At 43.3% G+C, this 18,249-nt stretch overlaps 1 protein-coding gene across 1 annotated transcript in view; it reads left to right on the top strand.

Moving 5' to 3' along the window:
• LOC120941658 (rab9 effector protein with kelch motifs-like) overlaps nucleotides 1–18,249 on the top strand; it is a 110,242-nt gene that overhangs the window by 28,651 nt on the left and 63,342 nt on the right. The window contains exons 5-7 of the mRNA XM_040355197.1: nucleotides 5,662–5,740; nucleotides 11,610–11,698; nucleotides 16,340–16,486. Of these exons, the coding sequence (XP_040211131.1) occupies nucleotides 5,662–5,740; nucleotides 11,610–11,698; nucleotides 16,340–16,486 (315 nt within the window). The remainder of the gene's footprint in view (nucleotides 1–5,661; nucleotides 5,741–11,609; nucleotides 11,699–16,339; nucleotides 16,487–18,249) is intronic.

Below are 18,249 nucleotides of genomic sequence, written 5' to 3'. Positions count from 1 at the left end.
CACACCAAATTCTGACAGTCAAAAACGTGGTGACATACAACACTATGACGAGCCTAGAAAAATTAAGTTCAATGTTTCCGAGCATGCGTCGAATTGTTTCCGAGCATGCATGTTTTTTTCTCTGTCGGAATTCCATACAGATGAACAGAATTTCCGATTAGAAATGTTTTTTGGCGGGAAAAAAGAGAACATGTTCTCTTTCTAAGTCCGTCCGAATTTCCAACAGAAAAAGTCAGATGGGGCATACACGCGGTCGGAAAAGCAGATTAAAAAATTACTTTTTTCATCGGAAATTCCGACCGTGTGTACGCGGCATAAGAGTTATTATGGGAAAAGGGTGTCTCCACTGAAGCTTTATCACCAAGGCTTGTTTCCACAACAGCCCAAAATGTTCTAAATCCAATTGTTATTGGAACAGAAAGTGAGATGAAATCTTCTGAACAGGGAACAGACAGCAAAACAAATGTTACAGGGGTGATAACCCTTCCGTATGCTATCCAAAAAGCTTAAAAATAGTTTTTTTTCGCTGGAGCGACACTTAAAAAATGTAGCTTGTTTGTAACACGGGGACTGCCTGTATATTCTAAAACAGATAATATACAGCTCACAGATTCTAACCAACTAATCCCATCCAAGCTTCCCCTTAGCTGCTGGAAAAAAATTGCCACCCTGGCGGATGACTATATGTAGATAAAACTATACAATCATTGACATATTATTGATGTTTACAAATCCTTTTAAAGCGGAGTTTCAGGCTTTTTTTTGTTTATTAAAAGTCAACAGCTACAAAAAGTTTAGCTGCTGACTTTTAATAAACAGACACTTACCTGTTCCATGGTCTAGCGATGTGGCCGCCCAGAGCCTTGCTCCTCTCCCACCTCCTCTTCTTGGCGGCTCCATTGGAACTGTGGGCCCTCGACTGTAACAGCTTGTGGCTTCATGGCCGGGCACACACTGCACAGGCGTGAGCCGCGCTGTGCTCTCCCAGTGGGCAGGCAGCCTTCTGGGACCTGTCACATGTCCCAGAAGATTGCAAGGGGGGGCACCTAGGGGAAGAGGAGGAGTTTCCTAGGCGGCTCGTAGAAGGAGGAAGTGGGCCAGCAAAAAAAATTACATGCCAAATGTAAGGGGATGTGTGGCATGTAAGGGGAGTGCTTAAAGCCGAAGTTCCACTTTTGGGTGGAACTCCGCTTTAAATTCGGACGACAAGTCCAAATTCTCACCAGATTGTGCAACCCAACATGTATCAGGGTCAAAGAAAGAATGTGCTTCCAAAACCAGAGTGATATCTTTTTATATACCAATTCTACACCTTCATATCTCCAAAATAGTAACCCAATAAATATAAAACTATATATAGTGTAGTATTTTTACATCCACCATATCATTTCTATCATCTATAATATTGTGCACCATCCAGTAGTCTGTGCTCCACCATCACACCCACATGCCAAAATACCCGTACCAAAATGTTATATCTTCCACACTTTCATCAAAAAGGCCTCCATCCTCCTCCACTGCACTCCAATATTCTCCTGATCCTCCACGTAAGATTTATCATCCCCCCCCAATTTTTTTTTTATAATAGTGTAATACAGTTACACTAATTGAACAAAATTATAAATAAATGTGCTCATATATAAGTAAAGGTGCTCATAACGTGTCCAAATATAACACCACATTTCCTTCAATCTCCACACATCAAGTGTGACAAATATTAGTAAACTGACCAAAAATTACAATATGCTTTGGTGTCATAGTGTACCAACCTTTTTGCATGTTGTTTTTACAATGTTCCACCTTAAGAATGGTATATGGGAAACTATCACCAACATGCAAAAAGGGTTGTACCCTATGACACCAAAGGCACATATCATAGATGCTGTTGGTAAGCGTGCATTTTGTACACTTTGTGGTGGAGCACTTATATGAGGAGTATCTGAGGCACCTTTAACCACCTCAGCCCAGGGCCGTCTTAATAGCATCATGGGCCCCTGGGCAAAGTAATGCTCTGGGGCCCCTACAATGGAGGCAGTGCAGGTAAACAGACATCAAGTGGGTAGGAGGCAGACAAGCTGAGCTTCCCCTTTTGCGTGGTTCTCCGCATTAACTATATAAACAATCATTCTGTACAGCAAAGAAACAGTGGGAAAAATACTACATACATAAAGTAACAAAGCTGTCCTGTGCATACAATATATCTGCTAGATTGATGTCTCCCTATCACTATGGCCCCTCTGCACCGCTACCAGCTTGCCTCCCCTGTGTATCCATCACTCTCAGTGCCACCATGGGGGCCCCAGTTTTGGGGCAGCGTGGGCTCAAGGACCAGCTGCTTTGGGGAAAGTGCAGGGGCCCCCCATGCAGCTGGGGCCCCTGGGCAGTGCCCAGGTGTGCCCTCTCATTAAGACAGCCCTGCCTCAGCCCCAGAAGAATTGGCTGCTCAATGTCATTTTTCCCCACAAATAGAGCTTTCTTTTGGTGGTATTTGATCATCTCTGCGATTTTAATTTTTTGCGCTATAAACAAAAAAAGAGCATTAATTTTGAAAAATGCACTGATTACTGTAAAAATTTCACTGGCAGGGAAGGTGTTAACACTAGTGGGCGATCATGGGGTTAATTGTGTTCCCTAATGTGTGTTCTAACTGTAGGGGGATGGGACTGACCTAGAGGAAATTGCAGATTGTGGTTCCTAGCTATTAGGAACTCACGATCTGCCTTTCCTCACAGAACAGGACAGGGATTTGTGTGTTTACACACACACACACACACACACGTCCCTGTTCTGCCTCTCGTGCCCGCGATCACTCAAGGCCGGCGGTCATTGCGAGCATCGGCACCCCTGCGATACAGCCTGCTAGCCCGCTTAAAGTGACCAACGTACAGCTACGACGGTTTGTGCAGTGGAGCCAACCTGCTGCAGTACTGCTGCATGTTCACATGCAATCATCACATATGTGTTAGCGTCTTGCTTTTCATTAGTTTGCGTTTCAGAGCTGGTATATTCACTTAAGGGGACAGCTTCACATTATTTAGCATATTGTCATTTTTGGTTGGTGTCAATGCTTACTAATATTTCTCACACTTATGCCAATATATCTTACCCAAACTCAGTGCCCACATGTCACCAGTCTTAATGTTTCTCTTAACCACATGCCGACCAGCACACGATGATATACGTCGACACAATGGCTCCGCTGGGCACGCGCCGTGAGCTCTGAGTCCGACCACGGGTCCTGAAGACTCGCCTCACAGAGAGGAAGAACGGGGAAATGCTTATGTGAACAAGAATTTCCCCATTCTTTCGAGTGACAGGACACTGATCACAGCTCCCTGTAATCGGGAGTGGTGATCAGTGTCATGTCACACGTAGCCATGCCCCCCCACAGTTAGAACACATCCCTAGGACACACTTAACCCCTTCAGTGCTCCCTACTGGTTAACCCCTTCACTGCCAGTGTCATTTTTACAGTAATCAGTGTATTTTTATAGCACTGATCGCTGTATCAATGACAATGGTCCCAAAATGGTGTCAAAAGTATCCGATGTCCAAAAATCGCTGATCGACGCCATTACTAGTAAAAAAAAAAAAAAATGTTTTAATAAAAATGCCATAAAACTATCCCCTGTTTTGTAGACACTATAACTTTTGAGCAAACCAATCAAACGCTTATTGCGATTTTTTTTTTTTACCAAAAATATGTAGAAGAATATGTATCGGCCTAAACTGAGGAAATTTTTTTTTTATATATATATATTTTTGGGGGATATTTATTATAGCAAAAAGTAAAAAATATTGCATTTTTTTTTTTCAAATACCACCAAATGAAAGCTCTATTAGTGGGGAAAAAAAGGACGTCAAGTTTGTTTGGGAGCCACATTTCACAACCATGCAATTGTCCGTTAAATAGACACAGTGCTGAATCGCAAAAAGTGCTCTGGTCTTTGGCAGCCAAATGTTCCGGGGCAGAAGTGGTTAACAGACTCCATCTCCACTTTCACACACTCCCTCCCACTACAAATGAGGTTGTATATTTTGAGTCTGTAGTTTCCGACTCCTCTGTCTTTTGGGGACTGAATGCTCAACTTCCATAACTTTGCCATGAAACTTCACCTTCCCTCCTCCTCCTACCCTCCCCCACTCATAGGAAGATGCAAAGAAAGGTGCAGCTGTCTAGCTGGGAAAATATCTATCCCAAAAACTTTTTAAAATGTGTCCAAATATAAAATCATGTATCCTCCAAACAATCCCCATGCCAATATGCCTTGCCCAAACTCGGTACCCACATGTCACCAGGCTTAATCTCATTATTAACCATCAACCATATTGATGGAAGCATAAAGAAAGTATTCAACCACTTCCCATTCAGCTACGTACACGTCGCTGGACTTTCAGTGATTATACTGGGATAATGCTTGCAGCATAATCTTTTCAGAGCTGGTGGTCGTCTTTCTTGTAATAGCAATCGGAGCAGCTACCCAGCTTCTGGATTGCTATTACAAGGCCCCCCCCCCCCTGCGCTGCCTTTCGTGGCTCTCTTGGGCTCTCCCCACCTCACCAGGAGACCCAAGTGACCAGCCAGCGCATCCACTGGCTGGCTGGATAGCTGAACAAAGATGGGATTGACTGTTTATAATAGTAACCAATGATATCAGTTCTCGTTTACTCCAAAACCACCAGTCCCATTTTTTGAAAATCGAAGGCATTCATAAACACTGTTCTTGATGTTTTTGAAGGCCTTAAAGTGCAGAGGAAGGATTTGGGGTCTTAGACCCCAGATCTTTCCATAAAGATGTCAGAAAGAAAAAAATATAAAGCAACAATGTAAGAAAATAAAAAGAATTATAATTAAAGTGCCCCCATCCTCCGCTGCTTGCGCACAAAGGCAAACGCGCGCTTTGGTCCTGCGCACACACAAACAATGATCTCCCCACACACAGAGGTATCTCCACGAATGTCAGATCATGGGCAATAATTCTAGCACCAGACCTCCTTTGTAAATCTAAAGTGGTAACCTGTAAAGGCTTTTATAGCATCCCCTTTGGATAGTAACATTTACAGCATTTGACGTTGTTGCAGAGGCGTGCGCAATTTTAAAACAATTTAAAACAAAAAATTTCATCTTGTATATATATATTTTAAATGGGTTATGTATTGCATTTTTTTGCATTAAAATGCAAAAAAGTGTATTTTTTCCCCAAAAAATGCATTTGAAAAAGCCCACCAATTTATTCTCTAATATTTGGGGGTTCTAAGTAATTTTATAGCAAAAAAAAAATATTGATTGTTACATGTGAACAAAAATGCACAAAAATGCACGCAGGCAGCCTATATGAATAAATGGATGTATGGGCTTACCTGCACAGTCCAGTTTGATAGGCATGCATGGAGGGATGCACAGTCTGCACACAGATATATGCTAGTACAAAAAGATAAACCGCTGCTCTTTATGCTGTACAGGGCTCTGCACCCTCGTGAACAATCCCTAACTGTGTCCATGGGATTGTGTTTCATCCTTGGATATTTTAATGTACAAAATACTGTATCTTTTACAGTGTACATCAAACTATTTACAGCCATTCATGAAAATGTGTTATATTACTGTCTGAGTCATGGATTGAAAACTGACATAACAGAAAAGAAGTTTTGTTTCAACAGTTACTTCCAATGACTTAACATGTGAGCCAATTCCCCAGACTGGAAAGATTCCAACACCCAGAGAGGGTCATGACATGTTGTAAGTATTTCCTAATTATTTAATAATTATTTAAAATTTAAGTCACAGTATTCTATTTCAGGTAAAATCTAAGGGCATATTTATATATTTTGCCTAATTGTACCCAAAGCTTTTGTGTTTTGTATGTTAGAAATGTTAATCTGGTCCGCTTCTTATTGCTTTCTTTGTCTCTGTTTGGGAGATGCTTTTAACCCCCTCCTGCCTAGCCCTGGTGTCCCTTAAATATGGGGGTGGTTGGTTATCACAGTGGTCACATGATGAGGAGCTGGTCCTACCAACTCCTGATCATTAAGACGGACCAGAAGCTGTCTTTGACAGCTTGGTCACTGTGCTGGGAGAGGGCTCTAAGCACAGAAACCTCTGTCACCGATGGACGCATATGTGCGGTGTGTGGGCATCAATATTTTCCTCAATAATGTCCTCGGCCACAAAAAGGGGTACTGCAGGCCCCTGTCCTATTCAGGATCATCAATTGAAACTATTAAGACTTATTCAGAGTGAGTCGTAGTGGGCTGAAGATGGCGGGACAGGAGTACTAATCTGTGACAGGAAAGTGATGTGCTGGAGGAGAAGTGTTAACCTCAGATGAGAATCCCTGCACCTCTAGTGTAACCTATTCCATAGCCAGGCTATTAAAAATAGTCTCATTGGATTGGGGTGCTGTTACTGGCCTTGCCATAAAAGATTTAATTTGAACAGAGACAAAGATAGCACTGTGAATCTTGTATGACTAAGGCCCCGTACACACGACCGAGGAACTCGACGTGCCAAACACATCGAGTTCCTCGTCGAGTTCAGTGTGGAAGCCGCCGAGGAACTCGGCGGGCCGACTTTTCCCATTGAACAACGAGGAAATAGAGAACATGTTCTCTATTTCCTCGCCGAGGTCCTCGTCGGCTTCCTCGGCCGAAAGTGTACACACGACCGGGTTTCTCGGCAGAATTCAGCTCTGAACCGAGTTTCTGGCTGAATTCTGCCGAGAAACTCGGTCGTGTGTACGGGGCCATTGTCTTTGCACCGGTATCCTGTTGCAAATATTAGAAACTGCATGTTCAGTGAAGTCTCCCTGAAAACTTCTGCTGGAACGCCCCATAGGGCCAATATTGGTATAAGGGAATTGTTGAATTGTTTTTCTGCCTAACCATACCAATAATTGGATTTGCTTCCCTGGCAAGTTAACTGACTAAGTGGTTCTCTGCCCCACGAAAAGTTTCTTTGCAAGATGTAACAAGAAAATACTTTTGGTGTCCCCTTGTCAGGCAATGTAGGCTACCATTGTCTTGTAAACCTTACTCAGGCCTCCTTGAAGATTCTGAAAGGCTTGCAATGCTAGAAAAAGGCTTCCTTCCATTCAAGATTTTTTTAAAGACTTGGGGAGTCTGCGCTTCACCGCGCTCCAATGGCCTTGCACTTGTTTCTTCAGATTGTGGACTCCCCAGCCCCAGAGACTGGCATCAGAATCATCCTATCTCCCTGGCTTCAATTAAAGCAGAGAGAGAGGGATTATAGATGCCCCGAGGCTCCTATTCATCACCACAGCATTGGAAGGGGGATCCTTTCTATGCATCGTTTTCTCACTCCTCACTGGACTGTCTCGCCGCATCATTATTTTCCATCTCATCTCCCCCTTGGCATTTTCAATTTTTAACAGTTACCCTCTTATTCAATCTTTCTATTTACCCTCAGGCAAGAGTGTTAGGATTATCGTTATTGTTCCCTCTCTCCCTGCTTTAATTAATTACCATTAATTAAATAGTTCTATATTATAGGTGTCCCCAATTAGCTCCTAATGAGTGGATATAACTCCACGAAACGCGTATAGCCTTCCTATTCGATGTTTCATCACAGAAATCATGTGGTCATCAAGGGCTTTAATTAACTGGTTGAGTTATCAATTAATCGATCATGCTATGCTACCATTTCATACACTCTTGGGTAGTCTGCTGACATTTACGTTAACCATGTGCTATATTGCCTACCATGCTATCAACTTTATGATTATACTGTGATTTATCAATCATGTTTTATCTTATTTTGTACTATATTTTTTGATGCAACATAAATGTCATAATATGCATTATGCTCTAGTCTTATGAATAAACTAGCTGTTTACTATATATTGATTGTCTCGTCCAATCCAAGTGTTGTGTTTCATTCAAAACCCCACTGCCCTTTTTGTTCATATTTTTGGGGGATGGAGACCTGTATGTTATACAAACCATGGTCTCATTTAAAGTCCCAACTATTTTTTCTTTTCAAAAGTAACTTTGAGACACCTCCATTGTGATCTGTTAAATCTGCAGTCTGTCCTATAAGATTTGGCCTCCTGCACCTTCTGAAGTTCAATAGGCTTGAGTGAAGAAGGGCGGCTTCCTCTTACTAGTCTGTGGCCACAGTCGAGACTTTTCCTCCTGTGCACCAACAAAAGTCAGTTGCTAGGTTCCACTCTTTCCAGAAACTGTGCCAAATCTTGTAGTTTCCAGTGTTGAATGTAATGCCATGCCTGAAGTTTATATAGCGAAGTTATTGCTGATTGGCAGGCAAAATCTGTCACTATATATGGCCCCGTACACACGACCGAGGAACTCGACGTGCCAAACACATCGAGTTCCTCGTCGAGTTCAGTGTGGAAGCCGCCGAGGAACTCGGCGGGCCGACTTTTGCCATTGAACAACGAGGAAATAGAGAACATGTTCTCCATTTCCTCGCCGAGGTCCTCGTCGGCTTCCTCGGCCGAAAGTGTACACACGGCCGGGTTTCTCGGCAGAATTCAGCTCTGAACCGAGTTTCTGGCTGAATTCTGCCGAGAAACTCGGTCGTGTGTACGGGGCCTAAATTTTGTGCAAGCCTGATGGCCAGATCACCACAATTTCTGTGTTTCTGCATGAGTGTTTTTGATGAAATCTCAAAGCGTTTTGCCACTTCCCAGATGTATACCATACCGAAACAATGCAACATTCTACTTTTGTTGACTGCACTAGAATGCGCTGAACTGGTGTGAACTAGGTAATTGGAATCAAAGTTAGACACTTTCCATGAATTGTTGATGCAGAATAAAAACGCACTGGACTGCAGTCCACTTTCTCATCCATAGGATCTCTGAAGGCAACCAAGTTATAATAAGGCAAAGACACTTGCTGCCCCAGACACTAGGGGACAGCATCCACCCCTGAAAGTGCAGTGCATAAACATACATCAGCCATTCCATTTGGATAAAGCTTAGAGAACCTGTTAGGCCTCGTACACACGACAGAGTTTCTCGGCGGAATTCACCGAGAAACTCGGTCAAAACCCGGATTCTGCCGAGAATCTCTGTCGTGTGTACACTTTTGGCTCGATGGAGCCGCCGAGGAGCTCGTCGAGAAAATAGAGAACATGTTCTCTATTTTCTCGTTGTTCTATGGGAGAAGGCGTCCCGCCGAGCTCCTCGGCGGCTTCATCCCAGAACTCGACGAGGAACTCGCCGTGCCAAGCACGTCGAGTTCCTCGGCCGTGTGTACGGGGCCTGACTGTAAACTGGTCTTCTGATGGTCTTCTACTATAGCCGCCTTAATAGGGTTTAGAATTTTGCACAAACACATCCTTGTGCAGCAACCTGTGCAATTTAATTTCTCTGCCACTATAGACTGCATGCAGGCCCAAAATGCACCCTGAGCTTGGCAAGACATTTTCTATCATGCTGGCATAAACGCATGTGCCAATTTCCTGGATTCTGTCCCTTCATGGGGTAAGTGGAAACAACTACTTAAGAGTGTATTGACCACATGCTTAATGAATGTGACAACCTGTTAGGTGTCATTATCCTCGTCAGAATAAGATGATCATTGGCGGATCTTATGTTTTTTGGAGCGTTGCGTTTAGGGTTTCTGCATCTAAAATAATGCAAAACACCTTAATTTGCATAATTTCCTTGAGCACTCTTTTAAAAACCATGGCCCACATTGTCCCCTCCTACCTTTGCTAATCTTCTGTGCCCCTAACAGGTGTGGCAAGTTCATATTTGCACAAAATATATGGAAAAAAGCATATTACCTTTTACCAAAAAACAGGAACAATGTCTCTTTAAGAGCCATCTGCCTTCCTCCACTAATTTCAGAAACAGTCTCAGGTGAGCTCAGACAGCATTTCCAAAGGCAGACAGACACAGTTATGCCACATACACACGGTCGGAATTTCCGACAAGAAAAGTTTGATGCCTCTGTGAAAATTACAATCCTGACCAGGTTACTATATTTTTTCTGTACTTTGCTGATCATGGTCCCTGTTAACGCCACTCGGTGGTTCCAATCCAAAATTCTCCATTTTATGTGGGGTACCAAAGGCCACAGAATAGCAAGGGCCACAATGTATGCTCATAAGGATATTGGTGGACTAGGAGTGCCCGACTTTAGGAAATACTACGTGACAGCACAGCTTGCTCAACTAGGCCAACTCCATAGCAAACACTACCAACCAGATTGGGTTTCCATAGAGTCCTAGGCAAGTTTGCCACCTGCAATGGATCTTGTCCTTTGGGTCCCCCCGAAACATCTTAGGGCTATACTGAGCCCAATGCATTCCCCCTCTCTTTAGGTGTAAGACACAAGCTGCAAAATATTACCAGCTAGCTAGCAATTCTAGTCTTTGTGAGCCTGTATTTTAGAGCAAGCTATCTATAGCAAATTAAGGGCAATGTAGGTAAATGTTTCAGGGTCCAGATCTGAAACTGGGCCTCTGCAGCGTCTGAGTGTAGTTCTAATGCTGTGCCATTAGAGATGCTGGTGAGCTCCTTGCCCGATTCCTTGAACAACCTTGCCTTATATCTTGTTTCTGGTGAACCTTAAATCCTTTGCTCCTTCCTTATCTACTTCAGCCATTACCCAACCCCTGCTTGCTCTTTTCCTACTAGGCACTCCAGGTGGCTGCGACTTGGCATTAGCTCGTGCTTAGACTCTGTACCTCAAATGAGCCTGCATCATTCGCTTGGAGGAACTGCTTGTATATTTCCAGCTTCTAGTGCTACAACTGGCTTCCGAGCCTGATCTCATGCCATGACAGAATGTTTCAAATTGGGCAAGGACCTCTACTTTGAAAAGGCAACAGTTTTACCAGTTTTCAAAATATATTTTTTTGAGACCTGATCAAAGCCAAGTCAGCCGGCGGATGTGGGGTCTGGTAGCTCGGGACAAGCCGCAAAAGGCACCGGGATATTCCCTCCCGCTACGTGTAATAACAGCCGAGCGGCTGATTAGCTACATTGGTTGTTATTACAAGAAAGCTGACCATTGGCTCTAAAAAAAAAAAAAACGCACACCACACTTTTCAGATACTTATTTGTAAAAAAAAATCTAAATCATTTATCATTTTCCTTCCATTTCACATTTATGTGATACTTTGTTGGTCTATCACATAAAATCCCAGTAAAATACATTTACATTTTTGGTTGTAACATGAAAACAATGTTCAAGGGGTATGAATCCTTTTCCAAGGCACTGTACTTTACCTGTTCAGATTATTGTTTTTTTCAACCAGCGGGTTGAATGAAAAAAATAAAACTAACAGATCCCCACATCAACACATGTGATATTGATGCAGGGATCTCCTGACATGGAGGAATCCACCCCCCCCCCCATCCCACATCCAAATACACATATCAACACATTGGCTATGAGCACTGATTAAATGCTGGTTTTCCAAGATGACCATTTAACAAAAGCGGGTCGACCATTCAACAGAAATACGTAGAGTTGCTGTAATTATATGAGGAAACCAAATCTGGTCCTATATGGTACTGAATAGGGGGTTTCTACTGTTTTTTTTACCCACTGAATACATACATACAGCTTTTTTGGTAAGTTGTTGGTTAACCTATTAACTTTTTTTTTTACAGCATGGTGAAAAGAAAAATATATTTATTTGGAGGATGTTGTGATAAAAGTGCAGAACAATGTCTCCCAGGAATGTATTCATTTGACCTAGGTAAGAAATAAAAAAACTGAATTTACAAGACACACCGGCTTTAAAAAAAATGCATATCACATTGACTATGTGCTAGGTGGCCAGTAGGTCTGTTGAGAGGGGGGGGTCAGCCAGCCCCCCCATACTGAACCCAGGCTCCACTGGGTCAGCATGGGGGCCCAGCAATGGTGGTGCTAGGGGTAGGGTGGAGAGCTTCAATGCAGAGAGGGACTTTTTGCCTATCTTTGGTCTGCAGCTATAACTCTGCAGCTCTTGACAAATAATATATATTTCCAACCTGCCGGCACAGTGCTGTACCTGGCAGATAAAGGAAAGAAGTAAAGGGTCATACACACCAGCCGAACATCGTGCTGCAATGGTCGGTAGAATAGAAACTGGCCGACATTTGGTTCATGTGTACAGCAGCCGGTCCAATTAGCCGGCTTCTGTTGAAGGGGCGTGACCGAAAAATGGCTGTCGGACGGCATCCGATCAGGGCCCAGTTTTTTTTTTCATTCAGCCTATTGTGTACCAGGCTTAAGGCACCTCTGGAACCATGTTTTACGTGTCTGGAGCTGCAGGGAGCTTTATGCCAATGCACACACTCTGGAGTTAGGTAATTGTAGCCAGTCAGTGGTTGGCATGCTGACACTTTTAGTAAAGATCAAACAATAGCTTAAATGTGCACAGAGCAAATTATGTGGCTCTACATTCTACTTTTCTAGTTAATGCTTTCCTCAGGACTTCATATTCCTCAAAGACATACTGGGATTGATTTACTAAAACTGGAGAGCACAAAATCTGGTGCAGCTCTGCATAGAAACCAATAAGCTTCCATGATTATTGCCAACTTTTAATTGAAGAAGCTTATTGGCTACCTTGCAGAGCTACACCATATTTTGAACTCTCCGGTATTAGTAAATCAACCTCACTGTCTACAGTTACAAAAAAGTCTGCAAGAATTTTCCCTATTCTTGTCCATGGTTCTCCATATTGATGATCACTTGTACCATTGTGGGCTTTGTTGTAAAAGAGGAGTGAAAAACTCAGTTGCTGCACATGGTGAAAAATATGACTATGGGTTTTTTATTTTTCATAGAAAAAAACATTACATCTAATTGATGACTGTGGGTAAGAACTCTTTATAGAAAAAACTTTTCTTGCATGGTTTTATTAAAAAAATAAAATAAAATAGAAGCCTTTTTTTATCAGCATGAGAACATACATAGTTAGTCAGGGGTAACAACGGCACTAGTCCGTCTAGATCAACCATTAAAAAAAAACACAAATTGAAAACCTCCACATAAATTATCCTATAACTATTGTTGATCCAAAGGAGGGCAAAAAACGCCAATAAAGTATGATCCAATTAGCTCCAGTGGGGGAAAAAAACTATTTTCCCAGGAGGCAATGGTATTTTCCCTGGATCAACTACTACCTGTGTTATTACCATTAAAAAGTGTGGAGTGTGCATATATAGTTTGAGACACTGGAGTATAGGGTTCCTTCTCCCAGGAGGGTTCCAGAGGTGTAGGGACTGCTCCTGCGAGGCAGCCCATAGACTGAACATCTGCTCCAGTAGGTCTAGGAAGGGCCAGGAATAAAGGCTCAAATGGACTTGCTCAGAACTGACTTCAGAAATTAGGTCCACGAGAGATTAGGTCCTGAGAAGCACCATCTCACTCACAGGTTTGGGTCCAAAGGAAGCTGGAAGGAGGAAGCTGTCCTGGGGACATGTGAGTAGTGACCTTAAGTTTATGCTGGAGGCTGCTGTGTGCTGAGTGCTGCACTGGGTATCAATAGTTGCGCATTGGTGCAGGGTAACCAAAGACCCAAATATTTGTCTCATTGTGTTCAGCTGTAGGGCCTTGGACTGTTCACTATTACCTACTACTGTTACTAGAAAAGACTGTATTTTGTTCTTCAACCACTGTGCAGCATTTTGGAGTATACCATGCCCTAATCCCCATCCTGTTCTCAAGTTTTCCAGCAGTAAACCACAAAAAACTCTAGACTGTTTATTGAAGCCGGAGTGAATGGACCATTGCTTGGGGGACTGGTAGGGGAGAGCTTCGAGTTCGAGTCAAACTCATGTTCGACTCGAATTTGGGGTGTTCACAGCAAATTTAAAAAGCCGCGGAACACCCTGTTAAAGTCTACGGGAGAAATCTAAAGTGCTAATTTTAAAGGCTAATATGCAAGTTATTGTCCTAAAAGGTGTTTGAAGACCCGGGTCCTGCACCGGGGGACATGTATCAATGCAAAAAAAAGGTTTTAAAAACGGCCGTTTTTTCGTGAGCAGTGAATTTAATAATGGTTGTGAATGGCATGAGAAATAGCGCATGTTTCCCGTACTTAGAACTGTCTCTGCACAAAGTGTAATTTCTGAAGGAAAAAAAGTCATTTAAAACTGACTCGCAGCTATAATGAATTGTCGGCTCCTGGCAATTCAGAGAGAATTCATTCATAAAAAAAGTGTGGGGTCCCCCCAAATTCAATTACCAGGCCCTTCAGGTCTGGTATAGATATTAAGGGAAACCCCGCCGTCAATTTTACAAAAATTACGTGGGGTTCCCCCCAAATATCTATTCCAGACTCTTCAGGTCTGGTGTGGATTTTAAGGGGAACTCCACCCCTAATTAAAAAAAAATGGCGTGGAGTTCCCCCAAAAATCCACACCAGACCCCTTATCCGAGCACGCAACCTGGCCAGCCGCAGAAAAGAGGGGGGGACGAGAGAGAACCCCCCCTCCTGAACCGTACCAGGCCACAGGCCCTTAACATAGGGAGGATGTCCCCATGTTGATGGGGACAAGGGCCTCATCCCCACAACCCTTGCCCGGTGGTTGTGGGGGTCTGGGGGGGCTTATCAGAATCTGGAAGAACCCTTTAACAAAGGGGACCCCCAGATCCTGCCCCCCCATGTCAATTGGTAATGGGGTACATTGTACATTGTACCCCTACCATTTCACAAAGGAAGTGTAAATAGTTGTAAAAAAACACACACACCGTGGAAAAAAGTCCAGCGGTGGTAATCCACTCTCGGTCCTGGCTCCCCGCTCCAACGTTGTTGGTATCCAGCGACGGGTGATCTCCTCAGCGAATGACGCTGCTGGAGCTAGTGACATTTCTTATATAGGTGAGGCGGGGTCACCCGTCACATGACCCCGTCCCCCTCTGACGCACCCTCTGCTATGTCACTGGGGGAAGCCCAGGCTTCCCCCTCGCGTCAGAGAGGGTGGGGTCACGTGACGGGTGACCTCGCCTTATCTATAAGAAATGTCACTAGCTCCAGCAGCGTCATTTGCCGGGCTGTCTCCGGTGGAGACAGGCGGCCGGCGATGCTGCGCTCTGGATCCCGGATGATCTTCTCATCGCTGGACTGGAGAGGAGATCACCCGTCGCTGGATACTGACAACGTTGGAGCGGGAACCCGGGACCGAGAGTGGATTACCACTACTGGATTTTTTTTAATAAAGGACTTTTTTCCACGGTGTGTGTGTGTTTTTTTACAACTATTTAGACTTCCTTCATGAAATGGTAGGGGTACAATGTACCCCATTACCAATTCACATAGGGGGGGGCAGGATCTGGGGGTCCCCTTTGTTAAAGGGGTTTTCCAGATTTTGATAAGCCCCCCACCCGCAGACCCCACAACCACCGGGCAAGGGTTGTGGGGATGAGGCCCTTGTCCCCATCAACATGGGGACATCCTCCCCATGTTGAGGGCATGTGGCCTGGTACGTTCAGGAGGGGGGGCGCTCTCTCGCCCCCCTCTTTTCTGAGGCCGGCCAGGTTACGTGCTCGGATAAGGGGTCTGGTGTGGATTTTTTGGGGAACTCCACTCCATTTTTTTTTTAAATTTGGGGTGGAGTTCCCCTTAAAATCCAAACCAGACCTGAAGGGTCTGGAATGGATATTTGGGCGGAACCCCACATTTTTTTTTTAAATTGACGGCGGGGTTCCCCTTAATATCCATACCAGACCTGAAGGCCCTTTATTGTTGAATTTGGGGGGACCCCACGCATTTTTTTTATTTTTTATGAATGAATTCTCTCTGAATTGCCGGGAGCCGACAATTCATTATAGTTGCGAATCAGTTTTAAATAACTTTTTTTCCTTCAGAAATTACACTTTGTGCAGAGACAGTAAAATTTAAAGGAATATTTCACTTTTATTGTTTCACTTTAAGCATTATTAAATTCACTGCTCCCGAAAAAACTGCATTTTTTAAAACTTTTTTTTGCATTGATACATGTCCCCTAGGGCAGGAACCAGGTCCCCAAACACTTTTTAGGACAATAACTTGCATATTAGCCTTTAAAATCATCACATTAGATTTCAAACGTTTGAGTCCCATAGACTTTAATGGGGTTCTAAAGTTTACACAAACGTTTGGTGTGTTCGCAGGTTCTGGTGCGAACCGAACAGGGGGGTGTTCGGCTCATCCCTAGTGACTGGCGGCCTGTGCACTGTTTAGGAAAGAACAGTAAAAATCAGTGGCCCCTGTGGGGTAGCATTATATAATAAATCCTATGTTATAATTTAATATAAAAAACATTGTGATACAGCATGAAATTGTATCATTTGTGCATTTTGCATACACTTAGCTCAATAAAGCTTATTATTCAGTTATGCTCTATTGATTACAAATTTATTTCAGTTACCCTAACATGGGAGAAACTTAAAACAAATGGAGCTGCTCCCCAAACCCTGAGTCACAGTGTTGCAACTGTTGGGGAGAATGTTTTTGTTTATGGTGGCATTCATCATGGAAGAGCTGTAGATGACTTGCATATGTTCAATACAGGTATGTAAACAAAGATTTTTCATCATACCAGTAAGTATATTAATCAATTGTAATGCATCAATTTCAGATTACTGAAAGCAAAATATATGTCAAAATGGGGTTAACATCGTACTACTACTACTAAGCAATCGTCTGTCATGGCTAAGGCTAGAGCTACTTGGGAAATTTTTATTAGCTCAATCACACTACTAAAATTACTGTCAAGTAATCACTATCGGGTAAATTTATGAAGCAGCTATACTTTAAAACACCAAACACACTATGCATTCGCAATGTGCTTTACAAATGTGCTTAGCCCTTCAATGGTTTTAAGACTCTGGAACCAGTGGAGTGCTATTGAAGTGAATATTGCCTAGTACACACGTATGGGATTCCCGGCGGTAAAAAGTCCGCTGGGAATCCCGAGGTGAAAACAGAGAACCTGCTTGGTACGTTTTTTCCCCCTACACACAAGAGGTTTTCCCGACAGGAAAACTGCAATGGAGCTTTGGTCGGGAATCCCAGCCATGTGTATGCTCCATCGCAGTTTTTCACATAGGAAAACTGCCGGGGAAAAAGACCCCCGGGAACCCCGGCAGGAAAAAAGAGAGCTGGTTCTCTCTTTTTTCCCTGCAGTATTCCTGTCGTCAAAACTGCAATGGAGCATACACACGGCCGGTTTTCCCAGTCAAAAGCTCTCATGGCAGAGTCGTGGCAAACCGGTTTAATGTACGAGCCTTATGTGTTTGACACGGCCTGCTAAAGTTTAGTGGCCAGCCTCTCTTCCGTTCATAAAGTTCTCACGCAGTATTAACTAAAAAGAACTTTGTAACACACAATAGGCTATACACCATGGCCATGGTAAAATACAGGCTGCACTATGGTGCCTGCATAATTCTTGGGCCAAAAGCACTAGGCAAAACATAAAACAGGAAACCAATGATCTTTTTACTGTCTGTAAAGCCCTGTTCACGCAATCGGATATCTTGCCTACACACCATCGGTCAAAAATCCGATCGTGTCCAAACGCAGTGACGTAAAACACTACGACGTGCTGACAAAAATGAAGTTCAATGCTTCCGAGCATGCGTCGACTTGATTCTGAGCATGCGTGGAATTTTGACCGATGGACTTACACACAGACGATCATTTTTTTCTATCGGTTTTTTATCCATAGGAAAATTTTAAAACATGTTCTATTTTTTTTCACCGATGGAAAACAAACCGATGGGGCCCACACACGATCGGTTTGTCCAATGAAAACGGTCCATTTTCATCAGACAAACCGATCGTGTGTACAGGGCTTTAGGGTTCTTTCACACTGTCCCTCTGCGGTTTCCCTGTGGCACAAGGTTTTGTGAGGGTTACCCGCTCTTTCCCATAGACTTCTATTAGGTGGGATGTATTTTATGTGTTTTATGAAAGTGCACCAAAAGTCCTGCATGCTGCATCTTTGGTGTGCCTGTATAAATGCACAAAAAAACCCTAATCTAATAGAAATCTATATAAAATCACAGGTAACCCACACAAAAGCCATGAATCTGCACCCACGCTGAGGAAAAGCCAAAGTGAGGCAGCATGAAAGATGCCTGAGGGTAGCATTCTGACCACTACTGTAAGGAAAACATTTTTCCCACTGACCACCAATGTAAGGGGTAATTTTCCTACTAAACTCCAGTGAGTTGGTTTTAGCAGAGGTTCCCTGAGACCTAAACAATATTTTAAAGTCTTCTTTGGGGTAAAAAATATTTGGATTTGAAGGTTGGATAGCAATTAGAGTAGTG

Source organism: Rana temporaria, chromosome 1 (assembly GCF_905171775.1).
Source record: "Rana temporaria chromosome 1, aRanTem1.1, whole genome shotgun sequence".
Taxonomy (NCBI): Eukaryota; Metazoa; Chordata; class Amphibia; order Anura; family Ranidae; genus Rana; species Rana temporaria.
This window is presented reverse-complemented; position numbering and strand designations above follow the sequence as displayed.